At 46.2% G+C, this 20,796-nt stretch overlaps 1 protein-coding gene across 2 annotated transcripts in view; it reads right to left on the bottom strand.

Moving 5' to 3' along the window:
• Nucleotides 1–1,162: 1,162 nt before the first annotated feature.
• Nucleotides 1,163–20,796, bottom strand: part of PERCC1 (proline and glutamate rich with coiled coil 1) — a 36,400-nt gene continuing 16,766 nt past the window's right edge. The window contains exons 1-2 of one of the 2 annotated variants that reach the window (XM_084818815.1): nt 5,977–6,103; nt 1,178–2,231 (exon numbers count right to left, since the gene is read on the bottom strand). In XM_084818815.1, the coding sequence (XP_084674941.1) occupies nt 1,335–2,192 (858 nt within the window). In that variant the 5' untranslated portion in view covers nt 2,193–2,231; nt 5,977–6,103 and the 3' untranslated portion in view covers nt 1,178–1,334. Of the gene's footprint in view, nt 2,232–5,976; nt 6,104–20,796 lie in introns of those variants that run through there. The other variant, XM_084818814.1, reaches the window with a different exon arrangement.

Genomic DNA, 20,796 nt, shown 5'->3' with positions numbered 1-20,796 from the left:
CTCATCTGCCCAGGATTTGTTGACTCTTGGCCTAAGAAGAGGGTGGGGAAGAAGAGATGTGGGGCTGTTTTCCTGCAGATAAGAGTCTTTTTGTGCAAAGAGGAGAGGTTTGCTTAGCAGAAGACAAATGGCTTTGCTGATTGCACTCCTCTGAGGGTTTGTTTCCAGACATTCCAATCATTACACCATTTCCCGTACACACACCCACACACGCACCTGATATCACTTGGATTTCGAAGCCACTGCCTCGCAGCCCTTTTCCCCTTCCATATAGGGAAATTGTCATCCTCTGGGATTATAATTTTTTAAAAGGTAGCATTTATTAAGTACATCAGAGTCTTCCAAACGCTTCCCATATATCTCAGAAATTTGTACAACAGCCCTGTAAAGCTGACCTTGTAAAGGTGGCCTCTGCCTCCAAACCTGCTCCTAATTGCTGGGCTCCGCAGAAACAACTGGCTCCAATTAGGGTGTCCACCTGTCCTACTTTACAGAGGACAGTCCTCTATTTGAAGAGCTGTCAGAGGACAGTCCTCTATTTGAAGCTGTCCTCTATTTGAAGGGCTTTCCAGTCCAAGGGCTGTTTAAAGAAAAAGAACCATAAGGAAGGGAGAGCAGAGGCCTATCAGCATTTAGTACCTGGAGAACAGTACTTGACCGAGCAGGTACACAGGTCAATCTTCCCCACCAGTCAGATGCACTGCATTTCTATTTAAATTATAGTAACACCAGTGTGGTGTAGTGGTTAGAGTGTTGGACTGGGACTCAGGAGACCTGGGTTCAAGTCCCCACTCGGCCATGAAGCTCACTGAGTGGCTTTGGGCCACTCACTGACTCTCAGCCTAGCCTACCTCACAGGGTTGTTGTGAGGATAAAATGGAGAGGAGGGGGACCATGTGAGCCACCTTGGGTTCCTGGCATGAGGAAGAAAGGTGGGATATACATGTAGTAATAAATTAAAATTATATATTTTCTGCAAATCCGTCTCCCCTTTTTGGGTGATGCCTACATAGTCCACCCCCAGGTCTGTTCTAGGCTCTGCCCCCAGACCCAGAAGTCTCCCCTGCTAAAGGCCCGACCGAAATTGCTTTATTGTCTGAGCTATCCACAAAAGTCTGTACAGGGCCAGTTTCCTTGCATGGGGAAAGTACTGGAGAAGACGGACGGTTTTCCTGTAATATTTATTTACAAATATACAAATTGAGCAGGGGAGGGGAGGGAGACTCCCAGCCTAGGCATCCAACAGGGGGTTGGATGCCAGTGCTAGTGTGAGAAGGGTAAGGGGCCAGTGCTAGTGTGAGAAGGGTAAGGGGGTTGCCGCCCTTCTGAACCCCTCATAGGCCACCAAAATGGTCAGCGTCCACCACCCGCCTGTGAGCCTCGCTAGCATGCTCTCGGCTGGCACTGAGTTCCTCCTGGCTGGTTTCAGAAGTCCAGTTGGCCAGAAGGTCGCTAAAATCCGGAGGGTTGCCGCTGAGTATGCACATGGTGCTGAGGGATGGCTCCTTCCAGAAGGATTGGGGCAGCTTCCTGCCGTGCATGGGAGCGACATGAGCGTACTTCCTGTCCAGCCTCAACTTCTTGTTCTCGGGGGAGACTTGCGGCACGACGTACCTGCCCAGGCCATATTCGAAGAGCTCGGCCAGGGGCCCCAGTTTCTCGGTTTCATCTTTGCTGCAGAAAGGCCTCCGCAGCTGCCCGTCTAGCTGCGGCGAAGACTTCAGGGGCTCGAAAGAGTCATCGTCTTGTCCAGGCTCGCCACTCTGAGAAATCCTGACCAGGTCGGTGTAGTACAGCACCCGCCCCGGCAACGGAGGGGAGCAGCGGTCCTCATAGATGTTGCAGGAGTCTGAATCATCCTCTTTGCTCTTCCTTCCGAAATATCTCTGGATGTCATCACTAATGCGCTCAGCGAACCGAAGGAGCTGCAGTGTCATTTCCGTGTCACTCAGGCTGCCAGCGGCACCAGCGGCCTGCTCCCCTCTGCCAGCACTGCAGCCTGCAGGCTTGTCTGCTGGTTCCAGATCCTCCCGTTCTTCTTCCTCTTCTTCCTCCTCCTCCTCCTCCATTTCTTCCTCCTCGGAGAAGTCTTGGAAAATCATCTCCTGGCAGGCAGTGGTAGACAGGAATGAACGCTGGAATGCCGTGGGTAGCCTGAATTTGCTTAGGCTTTGTATTACCCCAGCAGCCATTTTCTCCTCTCTCACACTACAGGTGGTAGAATCTCTAGACTAAATAATAGGAGGAAGAACAAAGTGTCAGCTGGCCGAGATGGAATGCATAATGAAGCCATTTTTCCTCCTTATTATAATCATCACTCCTTCTAATAGCAAACTCAGCTGGGGCGTGCCAATAGGATTGGAGCCAAAATGGGGCCAGCCATAAACAGGAAACCAAAGGGAGGTATCAGCATACTCGGGTGGATGGCTGGAACCCTGAACAGGAAAACTCCTGTTAAGAGGTGAGGATACACTCCAACATTTTGTTTCAGGTCTCCTCAGGCCAGGAATTCTGGGAGTTGTTGTCCAAGACATCTGAAGGGGTCCAGGTTGAGGATGGCTGTCCTGTTTGGAGCTGGCTGCACCCCATAATGAGAATACTGTAGCACTACTCTTCTCCAACCTGGTGTCTTTCGGACGTCTTGGGCTACATCAGCTAGCTCTCATCAGCCTGAGCTAGCACGGCCAATGCTCAGGAATTCTGGGAGTTGTAGTCCTGGCTGGCCTGGCACTATACTGCACTCCTCATCTCGGCTTCAGAAAGTCATGAACAGGAGTGCTCTATAGTCCTGCGACCGCCACTTGCAGCTCTCCAGTTCAGGGTTGAGTCAGCCCCAAACGGGTGCAGCTGTAGTACTGTAGCATGATATGGTGCTCCAGGGCTGGTGTGAGCCTCAAAAAGAAGCACTATAGCATTAGTGCTACTTCACTCCTCTTTGGGGTTCCAGTGAGGCCAGAACGCAATCTCTGTAGTGGTACAGTGAGCGCTGCGAAAACATGGCAACATTTTGTTATTGTGGGGCAGGGCAGAGAGGAAAATCCACTCTTTTTTCCCCATCCTTTTAGCTCTTCTGATTCTACGTACAACAGGATGGTCAAAAGATGCTAACGAGTAACAAATCTGTGGTTCAGTAGTATCACCTAGGCTTCTACACAGAGCAGGGATGGGCAACTCCTCAGGGCTGCCTCCAAAACAGTGGCGGGGTGGGGAGATAAAAAGTCGGCCGTTTGCCACTGAATTTCAGTGGCAAACTGCTATGGAGGCTGACGAAGGACAAATGTAGCTTGTTTTCAAGATGCGGGGTTTGCCACCACCGCCACATCACTGGGGTCAGGGGGGTCGAGGAATTGGCCCCTGGACCACCCGAACTTGCCCACCCCTGACATAGAACCTGCTTGTACCATCACTCCAGACACAAATCTTGAAATGCTGGTACGAGCGTGGGGCGGTTACCTCATTTCTACGTAATGTCATGTGTGATATGGCTCCAGCTCTCCTGTCACCTAAGAACCATTCTACACATTAAACAGGATGAGGGCCTAATGAAACACTCCACGCACAAAAGCCCCGACAGAAGCTGTTGGGAGTCATGTATGTGTGAGAAATGCCACTTCAGGAAGGGGAGATTTGAACATGTTTTGAAACTTGAGGGGCAGAGCTGGGCCAAGACATTTTGCTGCCCGAGGTGGAGCAGCAAATGGCGCCCCTCCCCACCAAAATCGTGCTACATAGAACCCTGAGCCAACCAAGCCACTGTGGCACCTGAGGTGGACAGTCTCGCAAGCGCCTCTCCCCATCCCTGGCAGCAAAAATACAATAAAAACAAGACATAAATAGCTAAACATTGGCTGCCTTTTCATGATGCCAGAAAACCTGCTGCCGGAGGCAGCGGCCTCACTTTGCCTTACGGTAGGGCCAGCCCTGTTGACGCGTAATTTGCAGCAGCAGTGAAGAAAGGGGTCTGCAGCTACCATTCCTTTGCTGCTTCTCCACTCTAAATCACCCCATCCCAAAGTGGTTTTCTTGTAGCCAAAAACAACTGTATGAGTTTTGTCACACTTATTTGTGGCTCTTCAAATTAGAGGTTATTTAAATCAGGGTGCCAGTTCCCCAGTCAGGACTTGCACAATCGGTCCCTGCCCACACGAACGTTTTCATTTAAAAAATGTTATCTCAGCTGCATGGGAGTCTCTCTCAAAAGAAAAGTCTTTAGGGTTAGCCTTTCAGTTAGGGTTAGGGGTGGTATATTGAAGTGGTAGAAATTCCTGACTATAGCTCTTCTGTCAGGGTGGACACTGAGCCCATAGAATCCCAGAGTAGTAGTGATTCGGAGGAAGAGCAGTCGCTCCTGGGAGAGGAGCGCGCCCCTTTTTCCCAGGGCCCGCAGCTGACAGAGATTCCTCCCACCAACATTCCTAGTTTAGAAAGCAGTCCAGGGAGTGACCCAGCACCGATAGCAGACTGGTTGGATGCGCGGCGCAGACGCAGAGAGCGGCGCCAGATGGAGGGCGCGGAAAGGAGGCGTAGCGCCCGGTTGGCGCTCAAAGAACGGTTGTGCCCAGAGGATCCAAGGGAAAAGGGGAGGGATTCTCCCTAGTCCTTATATTCAGGGGTCTGCCAGTAATTGCCTTTCAAACGGGGACCAACTGTTCCAACTTAGGGCATAGGGATGCTGCTGCTCAGATCTAGTTGCTACCTGTAGAGTTGTAAGTTGTAAAAGAAGAATAAAGCTTTGAAAAGAATCCCTTTGTCTGCATCTGGACTTGGCTACTGGATTAGACTGAGAGAGCCCTCCAAGGAGCCCTTGACATCTTCAAACTGCATGTGAGGTGTCATCTTTTTTTTTTAAAGCCACCTTCACACCAAAAGCTCTCTGCGTGTAGAAAACTCACATATCAGGGAAAGGGCTACACTTTCTCGTTGCTGTGCTAGCTTGCTACATGCGGGGAACTTTTGAACGTGAGGGCTCATTCAGAAATATGACACCACACACACACACACACACACACACACACCCCTGATATCTGAAGTGCTACTGTCCAGCATTCTATTATCTTAGTCTATGTCTTCAGCGTTCAGCCTAAGGCCTAGTCAATTTGTGCCTCAGAAGGAGCTAGGAATGAGGTGGTAAAGCCCTGTGGTGATAAATTGGACTATACCAGTTCAAGCTGCATATCATTTTTAAATGCTCCCTTGCTTTAAAAAAGAAAAGAAACACCTCTCTACCAGTAGAAAACTAGCACAGCAGACAGTAAGCTCGGCAAAAACCTTTCTCCATAATGTTATAAGTTTTGTTCCCCTTTTGAAAAAGTTTTTTCTTGGGGGGAAGCATTACAAAATGGCATTCCCACCCTCATCCCTTCATTGCCTACACCCTGAGGATCCAGTATGGTGTAGCTGCTAGAGTATCAGGCTAGGACCAGGGAGAACCGGGTTCAAATCCCCCCTCAGCCATGAAGCTCACCAGGTAAAGTTGGTGGGCCAAGCATTATTTCTCAGACTCCCTCACAAGGTTGTTGTGAGGAGAAAAGGGAGCGGGGGGGGGGAGACCATGTATATGCCTTGAGCTCCTTGGAGGAAAGACAGGATATAAATAGAATAAAGGATAATATATAGTGGTCCAATCCACTCTATTGCCTCATTTTGCTGCATGTGTAGACCAAGAGGGTAGAATGGGCGGCTCTTAGCTAGAGACTGATTCTTGAAATGAGTTCCGTTCCTCCCCAGCTTCCCCCCCACCCGCCGTGCTTACCTGACTGCTGCAGCTGGGGCCCCTACTTTGTCTCTGCCAACTCTCAGCCTTTCCACCTGGGGCTGAAGTATTTATAGTGGAGCTGCAAAACTGGGGACTAGCAAATATTTGGTGGCTGTATTGTAATCGTATACTCGGTAAACAAAACTCTGGTTTGCTTTAGTGCCCAGCAACCGGAGAACACTGTAGACAAGGAGTCGGCGAGGATGGGAGATAGGGCTCACCTTAATGGCCGACTTCCTGGGGGATTTTCGAGTGTTATTCCTGCCGATTCCCCTATTAGGTCTGCAGCCACAGCTGCCAAACCGCCCCGACGCGCATTGGCAGAGGACTCTTATCTCCAGCGTTGATTTGGAGACTAAATCAAGCCTTGTCAAACAGGCGTAAAATTAAATTTCATGGTATTTTGACTCCAGGAGTAGGCATCATCTCCAGAAGAAAGTAACGCTTATCCAACAACTCGTGTGCAAATAAGAGATGCCAAGCCTGAACAGACAAGCAACTGGCTGGCTACAGACTCAGGTTTTCCCACTCAAAGGCTCCTGACATGGACATGACCCATTCCAGCCCTGGGGCTGAAACAGAGGCAGGGCTAGGGATACTGGGGGTGTTTTCATGGCGTACACCTCCCTTTTTCAATGGCAGTTATTTTACTCTCCTGTTAGCTTCCGCGGTAAGCAAAAAAGAAGGCCCACCCTAACTTGGATCAGGGGAAAAATACAGCGAAAAACAAGGAATAGATGAAATCTGTCTATTTTGCTTTCTGCCATTTTCGAATTTGTCCAGTCACAAATTCATTCCATCCTGTTTCTCCATCCATTTACAAACTTTAAAAAAAAGGGGTTTGGACAAAACCTTTTAGGGGGTATACATTCTCCTAATATATTCGTTATTGTGCAGTATTTCCTCTAATATACACATTTTGGGCAAGCCATTTCCCACAACATATGCATTTTGGAGTGCTATTTTTACTAATACACGCGTTTTTGTACACATTTATTTTAAACTGAGAACCACATCGCAAAGGTCTGTGACATGCGAAAAATGAAGGATACTGCATTCCAGTTCACCTATTGATTCAGGAAGTGCACATTTACCTGCACTGGCCTGGGATGATGGGACTTGTAGTCCAACACATCCCAAGAGCGCTAGGTTCGAAAAAGTAACGTAAAGGCTAAAACCCACCCCCAAGTCTATCCAGACACTTCTAGTTTGGCCCTCAGCTAATAGACAGTGCTGATGCCTTGCTGATCCCTTTAGCTTTCTTGATGCTGTTTTGGAATGATCAGTGAATACGTATAACTGCAACGTTGCCAACTTTTATGTTTTACTAAGCCAACTTGCTCCTGTATCTTGAACAAGAGCTTGATCTGCAAGTGTTAGCAAGTAATCTGGTTAGCAAGTGATCTGGCTTAGCTCCATGCCAAGAAGAACTCACCTTTGGTGGACCAAGGTGGAGGACCTAGGGTGCTGCCTTATACTGAGTCAGACCATGGGTCCACCGAGATCAGCGTTGTCTCTACTGACTGCCAACAGCTCTCCAGAGCTTTGGATAAGTCTTTCCCGGCCCTGCCTGGAGACACCAAGGACTGAACCTGGGATCTCTCGCACGCAAAGTATGTGCTTTTCCACTGAGCTATGGCCAACCTTTGGACAGCCCTGGCAGCTGTCCTTTTAACAGCAGTTTGATCTGCATCAATTAGCAGATAATTCAAAAGTCACTGAAGAGTAATACCTTTATTAGGGCCAACTCAAGGATTACAAAGAAGCGAGCAACCTTTTGAGTTCATCCGAATTCTTCATTAGGCTTGATGTGAAGCAACCTCCCACCAATTTTCATCCCCACGCATGGCAGTTATTGATCAGTGGTTGAACTATTCCCCCTTTCCTATCCTAATTATTTTCGTCTCCCTGCCTGAGCCCATCCCTAACCAGCTGATAATAATGGCTTTGATGGCTTGCTTCACCTCCTATTCCTAATTGATTTATTGGTACAATTTGTACCGTAAATCACAGGTAGCAACATAATAATTTTATATGCTAAACCCTTAGGAGGTGTTCATTGTTTGCCAGGCAGCCTTGCAATCATCCTGTGTGGGTGTGTGTGAGAGACAGACAGACAGACACCTGGTTTGAACATCATGGTGGCAATTCCTGGGTTCTTTAACATAGAATTATTATTATTATTATTATTATTTGTATACCACCCCATAGCCAAAGCTCTCTGGGTGGTTTACAAAGGTCAAAACATTAAAAAATACAATATGCAAAATTTAAAACATAAAAAACACACGAACAGACATAATACACAAAGACAACATATATCTAAAACAACTTTGAGCAATCAGCCAAACCAGAAAACAAATCCAGGATCAATTAAAACTTATCACATGCTGCCAATGCCTGGGAAAAGAGAAAAGTCTTGACCTGGTGCCGAAAAGATAATAATGTTCGTGCCAGATGGGCCTCATTGGGGAGATCATTCCATAATTGGGGGGCCACCACTGAGAAGGCCCTCTCCCCTGTTGCTGTTTTCCGAGCCTCCCTTGTAGTAGGCGCCCAGAGGAGGACCTTAGATGTTGAGCATAGTGTACGAGTATGTTCAAGGAATTGTGGGGACGAGTGGAGTGTACAAACTGCGCGTTCCATCATATCTGTTTTAATAAACAACCCAGGAATGCCCCATTCCTGGGTTGTTTTGTGACATGCGAACAACTCAAGAGTTAACCCAACAACAGACTATGGGCAGTTGTCAAGGGCCAACTGCAGCTGATGTAGAGTGGCCACATATGCATCAGCCAAAAGGAGATTTGCATAAAATGTACATATGCTAATGTATATGTATAGATGCATGTTTAGAAGGAATGGCTATAATTTAAATAGAAAGACAATGCCTTGCATCGTAATGGGGAAGTGATCAGTGTGCCTGCTCCGTCTGCTGCCCAGGATAAGGTGCTGTGGATGGGTGATGTCAAGGCCTCTGCTCTCTTTTCCTAGGTTCTTGATCTTTAAACCAAACTTGGATGGTCCTTCAAACATAGGACTATCCTCTGACAGCCTTCAAATAGAGGACTGCCCTCTGTAAAGCAGGACACCTGGGCACCCTAGGCTGGGGTCAGTGACCTGGGTCCCTTTTTTGGCACACCTCTGACAAGTGCCGGAGGTGTGCCAGTTGTAATTACCCACAATGTGTCATTCCAAAGCATCCCAGGCACTTGCAGTAGCAATCTCCACCCTCCTCCTCCTCCAGTAAGCCTGCCCTTTTGCCCCCTTACCTATAAAGGGGGTAGGATGAGGGCTGCCACTGACATGGGAGGCCACTACAGGGCCCCTTCAAGCTTGGAGCCAGCCCTGGGGAAGCCCTCTGCTTCACACCCTGGTCTGGTGCCATTCAGGATAAAGGTATCTAGAACCATTTAAAAGCGGTAGAGGTAATTCGAGTGAGCTGCCGCTGTCCTCACAATAGCCTTTTTGTCCCAGGGGTGAGCTCTGGGAGGGAGTGGGCAGCCCCAAACCAACCAGAACTGGTTCTGCAGATTTTTAGAGGGTTCAGTTTGAACAGTGGAGTGGCAGAGGCAGCTGAGGTGGGTACCGACTGGTTAGTGCCTGTGATGTCACCCACACACATTTCCCCCTCCCTCACAATCCCTGGGGAGGTTTTGCAACTGTTTCACAAATTATAAAATATAATTACTGTGGTGAAGGAGGAGTGTGTATGTGTGCGTGCGATGGGGCATGGGACTGCTGCTTTAGTTAAGGTGAGTCACAAAAGAAGCTTCTGCCATTATAAGCCTCAGAATTCTACTGCTTATAAAAATGACACCTGTTGAGCTAATAACCTGACACTTGGCATCCATAATCTATCCCATGAGCTCTATAACTGTACAAATTTTCAAACTGATCCAATACAAATGCCAACAGATACAGCAAGTTAAATAGTGCCGGAAAGTGACACTTTTGTACCTCTTACTCCAAGCTGCGTCTCGGCATATCATGTATTTCTTTCAAATTCTGGGGGGAACTACTGATGTACTTCATCTAGGTTTGTTTAGGAGGTGTGCCTTTCATTGGTTTGGTGGAATTCTGAGCAGCGGTTTAGACGTTATCAAGGTTTTTCTCCCCCATGAAAGTCCGTGGCAACTGCTGGCAAAGTTATGTCAGGCATGCTGTGTTTCATTCTGAAGCTAGAATGCTGCCAGTACTCCAGGGTTTTGAGAGGAATTCCAGTATTCCTGTCAGCATTCTGATAGGAGGGGAGGGGTAGCAGGGAACTGTCAACTGAGATAAGAGTGAGGTAATCTTGAAGGCTGAGGGAATCACTCCCACTGACTGACAGATCACTGATGAAGAGAGGGAGGAATTGAGGAAAAGGAAAAAGCTATGCTGGAATCCTGTCCGGGCTTACACAGAAATAAAACAATTTGAACATACAAGGACATATCTATTCATTTGTACAAATCTACTCAGTAAATGACTGGTTTGTGTTTTGCTTTTTAGTCTGCATTTTCTTTTTTTTCATAACACCTTAATAAAAAAAAACCCTTTTTATAAACCAGGGAAATTCAATGATAAAAAAAAAACCCTGCTGGTTTATTTATTTATTTCATTCATTCATTTCGATATTGCCCAATAGCCAAAGCTCTCTGGGTGGGTCGCAACAATTCAAACACAGGAAAAAAAAAAATACAAACGACAACATTAAATCATTATACAACATTAGACCATTATAAGAAAACATAGTCTAAAAATGGTTGAATGTACAAAATTTAAAAACAATTTAGATAGCTAAAAACACTTTCAATAAACAATTTCAATAACAGAAATAACAATAACTCTGGTTTAAGACCAGACTTAAGGCTAGTTGGCTCAAGCTCCGCAAAGCTAGGAAACTGGAAAGTAAGGCTGATGCCTTAACAGACATGCCCTGTTATCAGTAACGATGTTGTTCAATGTCACAAATTGTACTTGCTTACAAGTAACAAACAGGCATGGGACAACTCACAGGAGGACTTCTCTAGCAACACATAAAGCAATGCAGGCAGGACAATGCGGAGTATCTTTGCTGTTCCCAGTTCTCCATCCTCGAGACACGTCTGTTAAGGCATACGCCTTAGCTTCCCATTTCCTGGCTCTGTGGAGATGGAGCCTACATGAGGTAGCCTTAACTCTGGTCTAAAACTAGCAGATTTTTTTTATAATTGAATATTTATCATTGAATGCTACCTCCAGTATCAGAAGCAGTCTGCCTAGGTACACCAGTTCCTGGGGAACATGGGCGGGAGGGTGCTGTTGCACTCGTGTCCTGCTTGTGGGTTTCCCACGGGCAGCTGGTTAGCCAATGGGTGAACAGAATGCTGAATTAGATGCACCCTTGGTCTGATCCAGCACGGCTCATCTTATGTTCTTAATCCAAAGTGGAGAGTTGGTGTAGCAGCATAGTGGAGAAGAGACTGAGCTGTGAATCAGGAAGCCCCCTGTTTGAATCCCACCTCTTCCATGAACTCACTAAGTGGCCTTAGGCTGTTTCAAGCCCCCTTGGCCTCAGTCATCCTATCTGCAATATGGGTGTAACACCTGGTGGCATGTGAAGTGCTCTGAACACTTGAAAGCGCATCATGAATCTTATTTAGGGCGCAATCCTATGGGGATAGTCAGCTGCCTCTGAAATCAGAGGCGGATGACTAGCCAATGCAGGATAGGCAGAGCGCAGAGGGGATCCTCTCCTCCGCGCTCCAGTCACCCTGTATTTGCAGCTAGACAGCCAATTTCGGCTGTCTAGCCAGGGCGCTACGGAGCGGGGTAGGGGGGAGGCCAGATGGTGCATAGGAAGTGTCACAATGCGCTTCCGCCATCCCCTCCCCTCCCTGCCTCCAGGAACGCCTCCTTTTCCCTCTCCGTACTGCTCTTACGAGTGCGGAGCCAGGGACGAATCGTGCCAGCTATGAGGTGGCAGGGGAAGGGGCAAGGACATGGTTTCCTGGGAACTGACCTTGGAGTGCTGGCTTCGAGCTCAGTTCCCAGAAAATGAAAAATCCTACGGCCGTCTAGCCGCTGCCAAGCGGCCATAGGATTGCACCCTAAGTATGGTTAGCATCAGATCTCAACTAAGGAGTCCTGGTTTCAAATCTTCTCATCATCATGAAACTCACTGGGTCCTGACCTTGGCCTAATCACCATTGCTCAGCCTAACCTACCTCACAGGGTCATTATGAGGATTGTGGCGTAACTCCCATCTTGATGGAAGAGCAGGATGAAAAATGAAATACATAGATATAAACACCCTGCCAGGAAAAGGCAGCTCTAGTCTATGAAAGCTTATGCTGCAACATAAATTATGTAAATTATGTTACTAATTATATGCTCCTTTTCAGTTGAAAGCCCGCAAAGGAGTGTACAAAATATATTTTTAAAAAATTAAAAATGCAAAACAAGCAAATCTTGGCGTTAAAACCCTACAGTTGGTCTTGCTTTCCTACTTTCTAGGGCATATGCACCAGACAACCAGTTCGCAAAGCATACAAATGGTGTAACAAGCTTTTCGTGCCAGCTTTTCATTCATGGCTTCTTAATATAGAACTGTGTGACTTGAAATGGACAGAATAGTTACTTAAAATATATACTGCAAAAGCTGTGTGTATGTAAAGGTTGTTGGCATGCCGACTAGTTCACTAACTCAACACATCTTTAAGAAAACCCTGCAGAATTAACATATATGCCAAATCTGGTGGAATGAAGTATGTAGTTTATTTATTTTAAACTGCATAAGCTCTGTCTTATTCACAGATTTTGAAGAGGCTCAGTAGATGTATGGACGTACACTACATGTGGGGACACTTTTTCTGTCAAAAAAAAAACTTTTTCTGTCGATGGGAGTAATCGATTGGGTGCAGCACGCCAGCGGTCGGTAGGCCCAAAGCCAGCAGTGTGATGGGCTGAGCCACCCCTTTTCTCTCCGTGTCCCTTTTTGCCACCCCATTTTCTTTCTGTCTCCCCCACCCCACCTTCATCCCTATCCAGTGGGCTGCCAGGGAAGGGAAAGACTACTTTTACCAGAGGTCCAAACTGATCGCTTGCAGAGGGCTTTTGAAACTAAACTGAGGACAGCCACATGAAATTAAGCCAAAGGTCACCACTGTGGTACATGCTGAGCTAGGGATGGATGAGAAATTCATTTCAGTTCAATTTTGATAACGATTTACCAAAATTTGCAAAGTTCTCCTGATTTGGGACAAAAAGAACTTGAGATTTAAAAAATTCTGATGTAGAAGAAACTGAAACTGAAAGATTCACCCATCCAGGCTCAGGGCTTTGAGTGCTTTGCTCTTAAAAGTCTGGGTTTAAGGGCTTTTCTACACAAGGTATTTACTGTATGCTCGTCATTCCCTGTTCATGGTTGTTTACGGGTTCTTTAGACGACATGACCCTCGATTTACACTTCTGTGTCTAACCAGCATTTTTGGCAAGTTTTTTTAGAGCAGGGAAAAGGCAGCCTTTAATTGTGAAAATGAAAGAAAGCACGATTTCTTCTTCTATATGTGCACTATGTCGCTACACCACAGTGCCACCTAGAGGTCATGTAGTGAAAAAGCAGGAAAGGAAACACTCCTCCTGTAGTACTCTGGTCTCAATTCTGTGACGAAATTGAAAGTAAATACAGCAGATTAACAGCCAATTAACAGCCTTGTGTAAAAAAGCTCAGAATCTCTGTGTATTCCACCATGTTTGTTTGTTTATTTATTTATTTCATTTTTATACCACCCAATAGCTGAAGCCCTCTGGGTGGTTCACAAAATTAAAACCACAAAAATACGACGATATATACAATGTAAAATATAATCGATTAAAACTACAGAATAAAAATACAACCAGAGTAAAACATAGCAGCAGTGCAGATATTTAAAACGCAATAGCAGATTTAAGACAGCAGAGCTAAAAAAACTGGGATGCTAAAATACGAAAAATGCCTGGGAAATTTTTTTTTAAAGTCTTTTCTTGGCACCAGAAAGAGTACAACATAGGCACCAGGTGAACCTCTCTAGGGAGTTCATTCCACAACCGAGGTGACACTGCAGAAAAGGCCCTTTTCCTGGTAGTCACCTGCCTTCCCTCTTTTGGCAGGGGATCCCAGAGAAGGACCCCTGAGGCTGATCTTAGGGTCCGGGCAGGCACATATAGGAGGAGGCGATCCTTCAGGTAACCTGGCCCCAAGCCATGTAGGGCTTTGAATGTTAATACCAGCACTTTGAATCAGGCCCAGAAAGGGACTGGCAGCCAGTGCAGCTGGGAAAGGACTGGCATATTATCACCTTGTTGGCCAGTCCTCATTTACAACCTCACTGCCCTGTTTTGGACCACATATGTTAGTGCTGAATTAAGGTTGCCAACTCTTTTTTTCCTGACAGGCTCTTCAACTTTAACAGCTATATGGCAGGCGGATACGTCATGGTCCTCTCCATTATTTTATTTTTATTTATTTATTGCATTTATACCCCGCCTTTCTCCCTCTCGCAAGGAACTCAAGGCGGCTTACATTATCCTCCTCCTCACCGTTGTATCCTCACAACAACAGCCCTGTGAGGTGGGTTGGGCTGAGAGTCTGTGACTGGCCCAAAGTCACCCAGTGAGCTTCCATGGCCAAGTGGGGACTAGAACCCGGATCTCCCGGCTCCCAGTCCGTCACTCTCACCACTACACTACACTGGCTCTCCATGCTGGGAATAGCTGTGCCTATCACACTTGGCTGCTGCAAATGGCTGAGAATTTCCATTTCAGATCATTTCTGATAAGAATTCTCAAACTTCTTCACATTCAGAAGAGAAAGAACTTGAGATTTACAAAATGTGGAAGCAAAACTGACAGACTCATCCATCCCTAATGGTGAGAGTATTTTTCCCACGCTCAGCTGTATTTTTTTCTTACACAGACATTCAGCATGGGCTTCTTGACGAATAAGCGAACCAGTAAAAATAGGACATAGAAATATAGTAAAATGTGGGTAAGCCTCCAAAGGTAGAGAGACCAAGTCAGAGCCAAAATGATACCCTATAGGTCGTTATTAGGATGACGCACCAAGCCCAAGCAGGAGTTGCAGTCAGAATAACTTTTATTTATTTAGTTCATTTCATTTGTATACTGCCCAGTAGCCAAAGCTCTCTGGGCGGTTCACAAAAGCCCAGCATGAAAGTATAATACAACTGGGGTTTGTGTGTGTAAGACTGTGGCTGTTTCTTCAAGCCCCTTGTAATTGATAACATAGTAGGTTCCAGCTCGTCACTTCAGAATGAGGCTATAAGATGCTGTAGTTGGACTGGCTGATGGCAAAGATGCCAGCCCACCGAAGAAGCCTTTCCACTGCTCTGCAGACTCCTCTATGTAGTGGTTACGAAAATGAGCTACAAATCAGGAAGTCCTCAATTGGAGTCTCACTTCTGACATGAATTGCTAATGTAAGCAATTCATGTAAGCAAAGTCATTCTCTCTCTCAGCCACAGTCTTGCATCTGCAAACGTGCAGATATAATACTGACCTCCCTTATTAGCCCCACGTTAATGACCCTTTTATACCGCCACTTTACCAAGGCTTGTTTCCAGATTCTTTGCAGGATTAAAGTTGGCTCCTTTACCTGTGGTTATTTCTGGGGGTTTTGTCTTCCTTTCCTTATGTTCCATTAGACAAGCACTAGGTGGTGCTGTGGTATAGCAGAATTGTGTGATTACGCTAGGCTTTATCCCGCCATTCACAAATAATGGCGCCAGAAAGCTTCGGCTATTGGGCGGTATAGAAATGAAATAAATAAACAAACAAACAAACAAACAAATAAAACCAGATTTTCTTCATTAGAAAAAACCTGCTACAATGGTTGCAAAGTGCAGGAAAGGCCCTGGAGGATGACGACATCGTGTAAAGGACCTGCAAACTACCATAAGTGAGGAATCACAAGCGCACAATAAATGCCTCATGTAGAAAGGCTCATTGGGCTGTGGTTCAGGGTACAGAGAAAGTTGCCTTTCATCAGGTCGGCTTATTCACCCATCTAATGGCAGCAGATCTGGAGGGCCTGTAAAGTTGGTGAGTAAAGTTGCTGGACATCCGTGGCTAATTTTGCTCCTAACCACACTGGATTCTCAGCTAGTGATGCGGGCAGGAGTGGGCAGCCCGTGGACTGCATGTGGCCGGGCCTTCACTGCCCAGGTGGGGAGTGGGTAGCGGCCTCCCCCCACTCAAGCAAAGAGAGAACTGTACTGATCAGCTGCATGCCGAAGGGCCCAGGAACTGAACCTCTACCATGGAGCTACGGTCTTTCCCCATTCCCAATTTGAATGGCTTTGAACCCTTGTTGAAAGTGCTATACAAATGCTAAAGCCAAGGTAGACAACCCGATGATCTCCAGATATTTCAGACTACATCTCCCATAAACCCTGATCATTGGCCATGCTGGCTGGGGCTGATGGGAGTTGTATTCCACAACATCTGGAGGGCAGCAGGTTGTCTACCCCTGAGCTAAAGTATCGGTTGTTGTTGTTACCCCTCCAGAATTTGAACCTGAATGGCAGGATCCATGGGAGCGCAGCATTTTTAAAACCCGCTCCTTTGAGATTCCATTGCTGCATGGACCGGAGGAAGAAGATGCTCTTTCTCCCCTCTACCCCGGAGACGACAGCCTCGTGCCTGGGCTCCCTCTGCACAAGTGACGTGCGACCCAGCCCCACATGGGAGCACTTAGCCTTCTCCAAACATTCGTGCTGGCAGCCCTCCTGCCTCAATAGCGGCTATCTGGCCCATTTGCTGGCTCAACAAACATGTTTAGATACACAGACAGATCCGCGCAGCAACTGATAAGCCAAGGCAGTCATCGCCCCTTCAATATGCTCGCCTGACGTCACGGTTGCTGCTTCTGCCTCCTTTCAGGGTGAACGTGGAGAGAATGAAACGTAGCTTTGAGACACTGGGGTATCGGATTGGGGAGGGGGGGTCATAAGAAGTTGTTGCCGTTGCTGGTTTTATTGCTGGCTTTTCTTATTGTTTTTATTGCTTTTATGTTTTTACTGTCTTTAATATTTTAACTGATTTTATGTATTTTATTGCTGTAAGCCGACTTGGGAGGGCTTTGGCCCTGAAAGGTGGCCAAGAAATGTTTTAAATAAATACATAACTAAATAATATAAGGAATGCTTACACCAGGTAAAGCTTACATAAACAGGAGTAGGCTTTGTACGCCACCGGTATTAGAGGTTGGCATCGACGGGCTGCTGCTAAGGCCCACTCCCCAGTAGCGGGCCCACTGCCAGTCCCTGGAGCCACCTGGCCCTGCTGGCCCCTCTTCCTTGCTACTTGGTCACCTGAGTGACCAGTGTGAGGAGCAAGGAGAAGGAGTGGTAATCTCCATGCACCTTCTCTGCTCTTTCTGGGCCATGATGCCTGTGACGCTCCTGCCTTGGGTTCAACCTCCTCCACCTGATGAAACTGAGAAGAAAACCCTCTCAGGATGTCTGCCTCCACTGGGTCAGTTGTCCTCACTGACACACACAGCTTCAGCCCCTTTTACTCTCTGGGTTAAAGAGACACCCAATATGCCTAATTGGTTCCCTCTATCCAATACAGGAGAAGTAACAAAGAAGTATGTTTTTCTAATGGTAGTGCAATAAGACAAATCAACACATGGGATTTTGTATTAAAAACAAGCAAATAAGTTTTGTTAAACACAAAAGAGTTATATATTAATATTTTACACTTTAAGGCGCATGCACTGCAACGGAGAGAACAGCTCTGATAGTGCCCAATAATAGTCTTCAGACACATGTAGGAAGAAAGCCAGACTATGAAGCACATGGTCTTCGATGTCTATATACTAATGCCCAGAGTATGGGAAACAAACAGAACGAACTTGAACTCTTAATACAAGAGGGAAATTATGACCTGATAGGTATAACTGAGACTTGGTGGGATGCCTCTCATGACTGGAATACAGCAATTGAAGGATATAACTTGTTCAAAAAGAACAGGAGGAACAGAAAGGGAGGTGGGGTTGCACTGTATGTGAAAAATACATATCTCTGCACAGAAATACAGGAGGAGGAGCTTGGTAGCCCCATCGAGAGCATCTAGGTAGAAATAAATGGAGCAAAGAATAAAAGGAACCTGGTGGTCGGAGTCTACTACCGGCCACCCAATCAAGGAGAAGACAAGGATGAAACTTTTGAAAAGCAAATAGCCAATGTTTTAAGGAAGCATGATGTAGTAGTAATGGGGGACTTCAATTTCCCCGATATTTATTGGGAGACAAATTCTGCAAAACATGGCTCCTCCAGGAAATTCCTGACTTGTGTGGCGGATAACTTCCTCCTACAGAAAGTAGAGGAAGGAACTAGAGGATCGGCTATCCTTACAGTTACAGGAACTCTGGGGGAAAGCAACCATGTTGTACTTGAGTTCTTGGTTCTAAGGGAAGCAAAAGCTGAGTGTAGTCAAACGCGTACCCTGGATTTTAGGAAAGCTGATTTTAATAAACTCAGAACAATGATCAGGAAGGTCCCATGGCAAGCGACGCTAACGAGAAAAGGAGTCCAAGATGGGTGGTAGCTTTTAAAAAAGGAAATGCCCAAGGCACAATGACAAACAATTCCAACAAGAAGAAAAGGTGGAAGACAACAGAAAAAGCCAATGTGGCTTCACAAAAAGCTTAGGGATGACCTGAAAACAAAAAAGGACACATATAGGAAGTGGAAAGAAGGCCAAGTAACAAAGGAAGAGTACAGGCAGATAGCACAGAATTGCAGGGATGGCGTCAGGAAGGCTAAAGCTGAGAATAAGCTGAGAATGAGCTGAGGTTAGCAAGGGATGCTAAAAACAACAAAAAGGCTTTCTTCGGCTACGTGCATAGTAAAAGGCAGAGGAAAGAAATGGTGGTTCAGCTATTAAATAAGGATGGCAAAATGATAACAGATGACAAAGAAAAGGCAGAGGTGCTCAATTCCTACTTTGGCTCAGTCTTCTCCCAAAAGAGGGTCTATGACCCTCCTGGCAAAGGCGAAGTTCAGGCTGAAGGGGCAGGATTGCAGCTTGAGATCAATAGGCACATGGTCAAGGAACACCTAATTACTTTGAATGAGTTCAAATCTCCAGGGCCAGATGAACTGCATCCTAGAGTAATAAAGGAACTGGCAGAAGAACTCTCAGAACCGCTGTCTATTCTCTTGAGAAATCATGGAGGACGGGGGAAATGCCAGATGACTGGAGGAGGGCTAACGTTGTCCCTATCTTCAAAAAGGGTAAAAAGGAGGAACCTGGGAACTACAGACCAATCAATCTGACATCAATCCCTGGGAAAATTCTGGAGCAGATGATAAAGGAATCAATCTGGAAGCACCTTCACAACAATGCCATGATTAATAGAAGCCAACATGGATTTGTCAAAAACAAGTCCTGCCAGACAAATCTGATCTCATTTTTTGATCAAATAACCTCCCTTGTAGACTGTGGGAATGCTGTAGACATCATATACCTCGACTTCAGCAAAGCTTTCAACAAAGTGCCCCATGATATCCTGATGAGCAAACTAGCTCAAAGTGGGCTAGATGAAACAACGATCCGGTGGATCCACAGTTGGCTACAGAATCGGACTCAAAGAGTGCTTATCAATGGGACCTTCTCAAACTGGGGAGAGGTAACGAGTGGGGTACCGCAGGGCTCAGTCCTGGGCCCAGTGCTCTTCAACATTTTTATTAATGACTTGGAGGAGGAGGTGCAGGGAATGCTGATCAAATTTGCAGATGACACAAAATTGGGCGGGATAGCTAATACTTTGGAAGACAGAAATAAAATTGAAAGTGATCTGGATAGACTGGAACGCTGGACAGAAAACAACAGAATGACATTTAATAGGGATCAATGCCAAGTTTTGCACCTAGGAAAAAGAAACCAAATGCACAGCTACAAGATGGGGGATACGTGGCTCAACCACACTACAAGCGAGAAGGATCTTGGAATTGTTGTCGATCACAAGCTGAATATGAGCCAACAATGTGATGTGGCTGCAAAAAAGGCAAATGCTATTTTGGGCTGCATTAATAGAAGCATAGCTTCCACATCCCGGGAAGTACTAGTTCCCCTCTACTCAGCACTGGTTAGGCCTCATCTGGAGTACTGTGTCCAGTTCTGGGCATCACACTTTAAGAAGGATGCAGGCAAACTGGAGAGGGTTCAGAGGAGGGCAACAAAGATGATCAGAGGACTGGAAACAAAGCCCTATTTATTTATTTATTTATTTAATTATTAAATTTATTAATCGCCCATCTGGCTGGTCACCCAGCCACTCTGGGCGATGTACAACATACCATAAAACAATTTAAAACAATAAAATTCTACCATAAAATTTTTTTTAAATACCCTAACCCACCCCAAATGCCTGCCTGAACAACAACGTTTTTAATGCACGACGGAAGCTCATTAAAGAGTCTATGAAGAGAGACTGAAAGAACTGGGCATGTTTAGCCTTGAGAAGTTAAGACTGAGGGGAGATATGATAGCGCTCTTCAAGTACTTGAAAGGTTGTCACAGAGAAGAAGGCCAGGATCTCTTCTTGATCATCCCAGAGTGCAGGACACGGAATCAGGGGCTCAAGTGACAGGAAGCCAGATTCCGGCTGAACATCAGGAAAAACTTCCTGACTGTAAGAGCAATACGACAATGGAACCAATTACCTGGGGAGGTGGTGGGCTCTCCCACACTGGAGGCCTTCAAGACAAGGCTGGACAGCCATTTGTCAGGGATGCTCTGACTTTGATTCCTGCACTGAGCAGGGGGTTGGACTCAATGGTCTTAGAGGCCCCTTCCAACCCCACTATTCTATTATTCTATTCTATGATTAATCAATCTATCCATGGTCTTAACCTCCCTGCCTACTCTACCCCTTCTAAATCCTGTTCCCCAAACTCCCTCAATCCCTAAGGCCCTCTCTAACTGCTAACTGTCCGTTCATTCCTTTTATAACCCCAGAATCCTCACACACACACACACAAGGCCTTTCACTCTCTCTCTAACACACT

The sequence above is a fragment of the Heloderma suspectum genome, chromosome 12 (genome assembly GCF_057233095.1).
Source record: "Heloderma suspectum isolate Gila_16-S chromosome 12, 16-S_ref, whole genome shotgun sequence".
Lineage (NCBI taxonomy): Eukaryota > Metazoa > Chordata > Lepidosauria > Squamata > Helodermatidae > Heloderma > Heloderma suspectum.
This window is presented reverse-complemented; position numbering and strand designations above follow the sequence as displayed.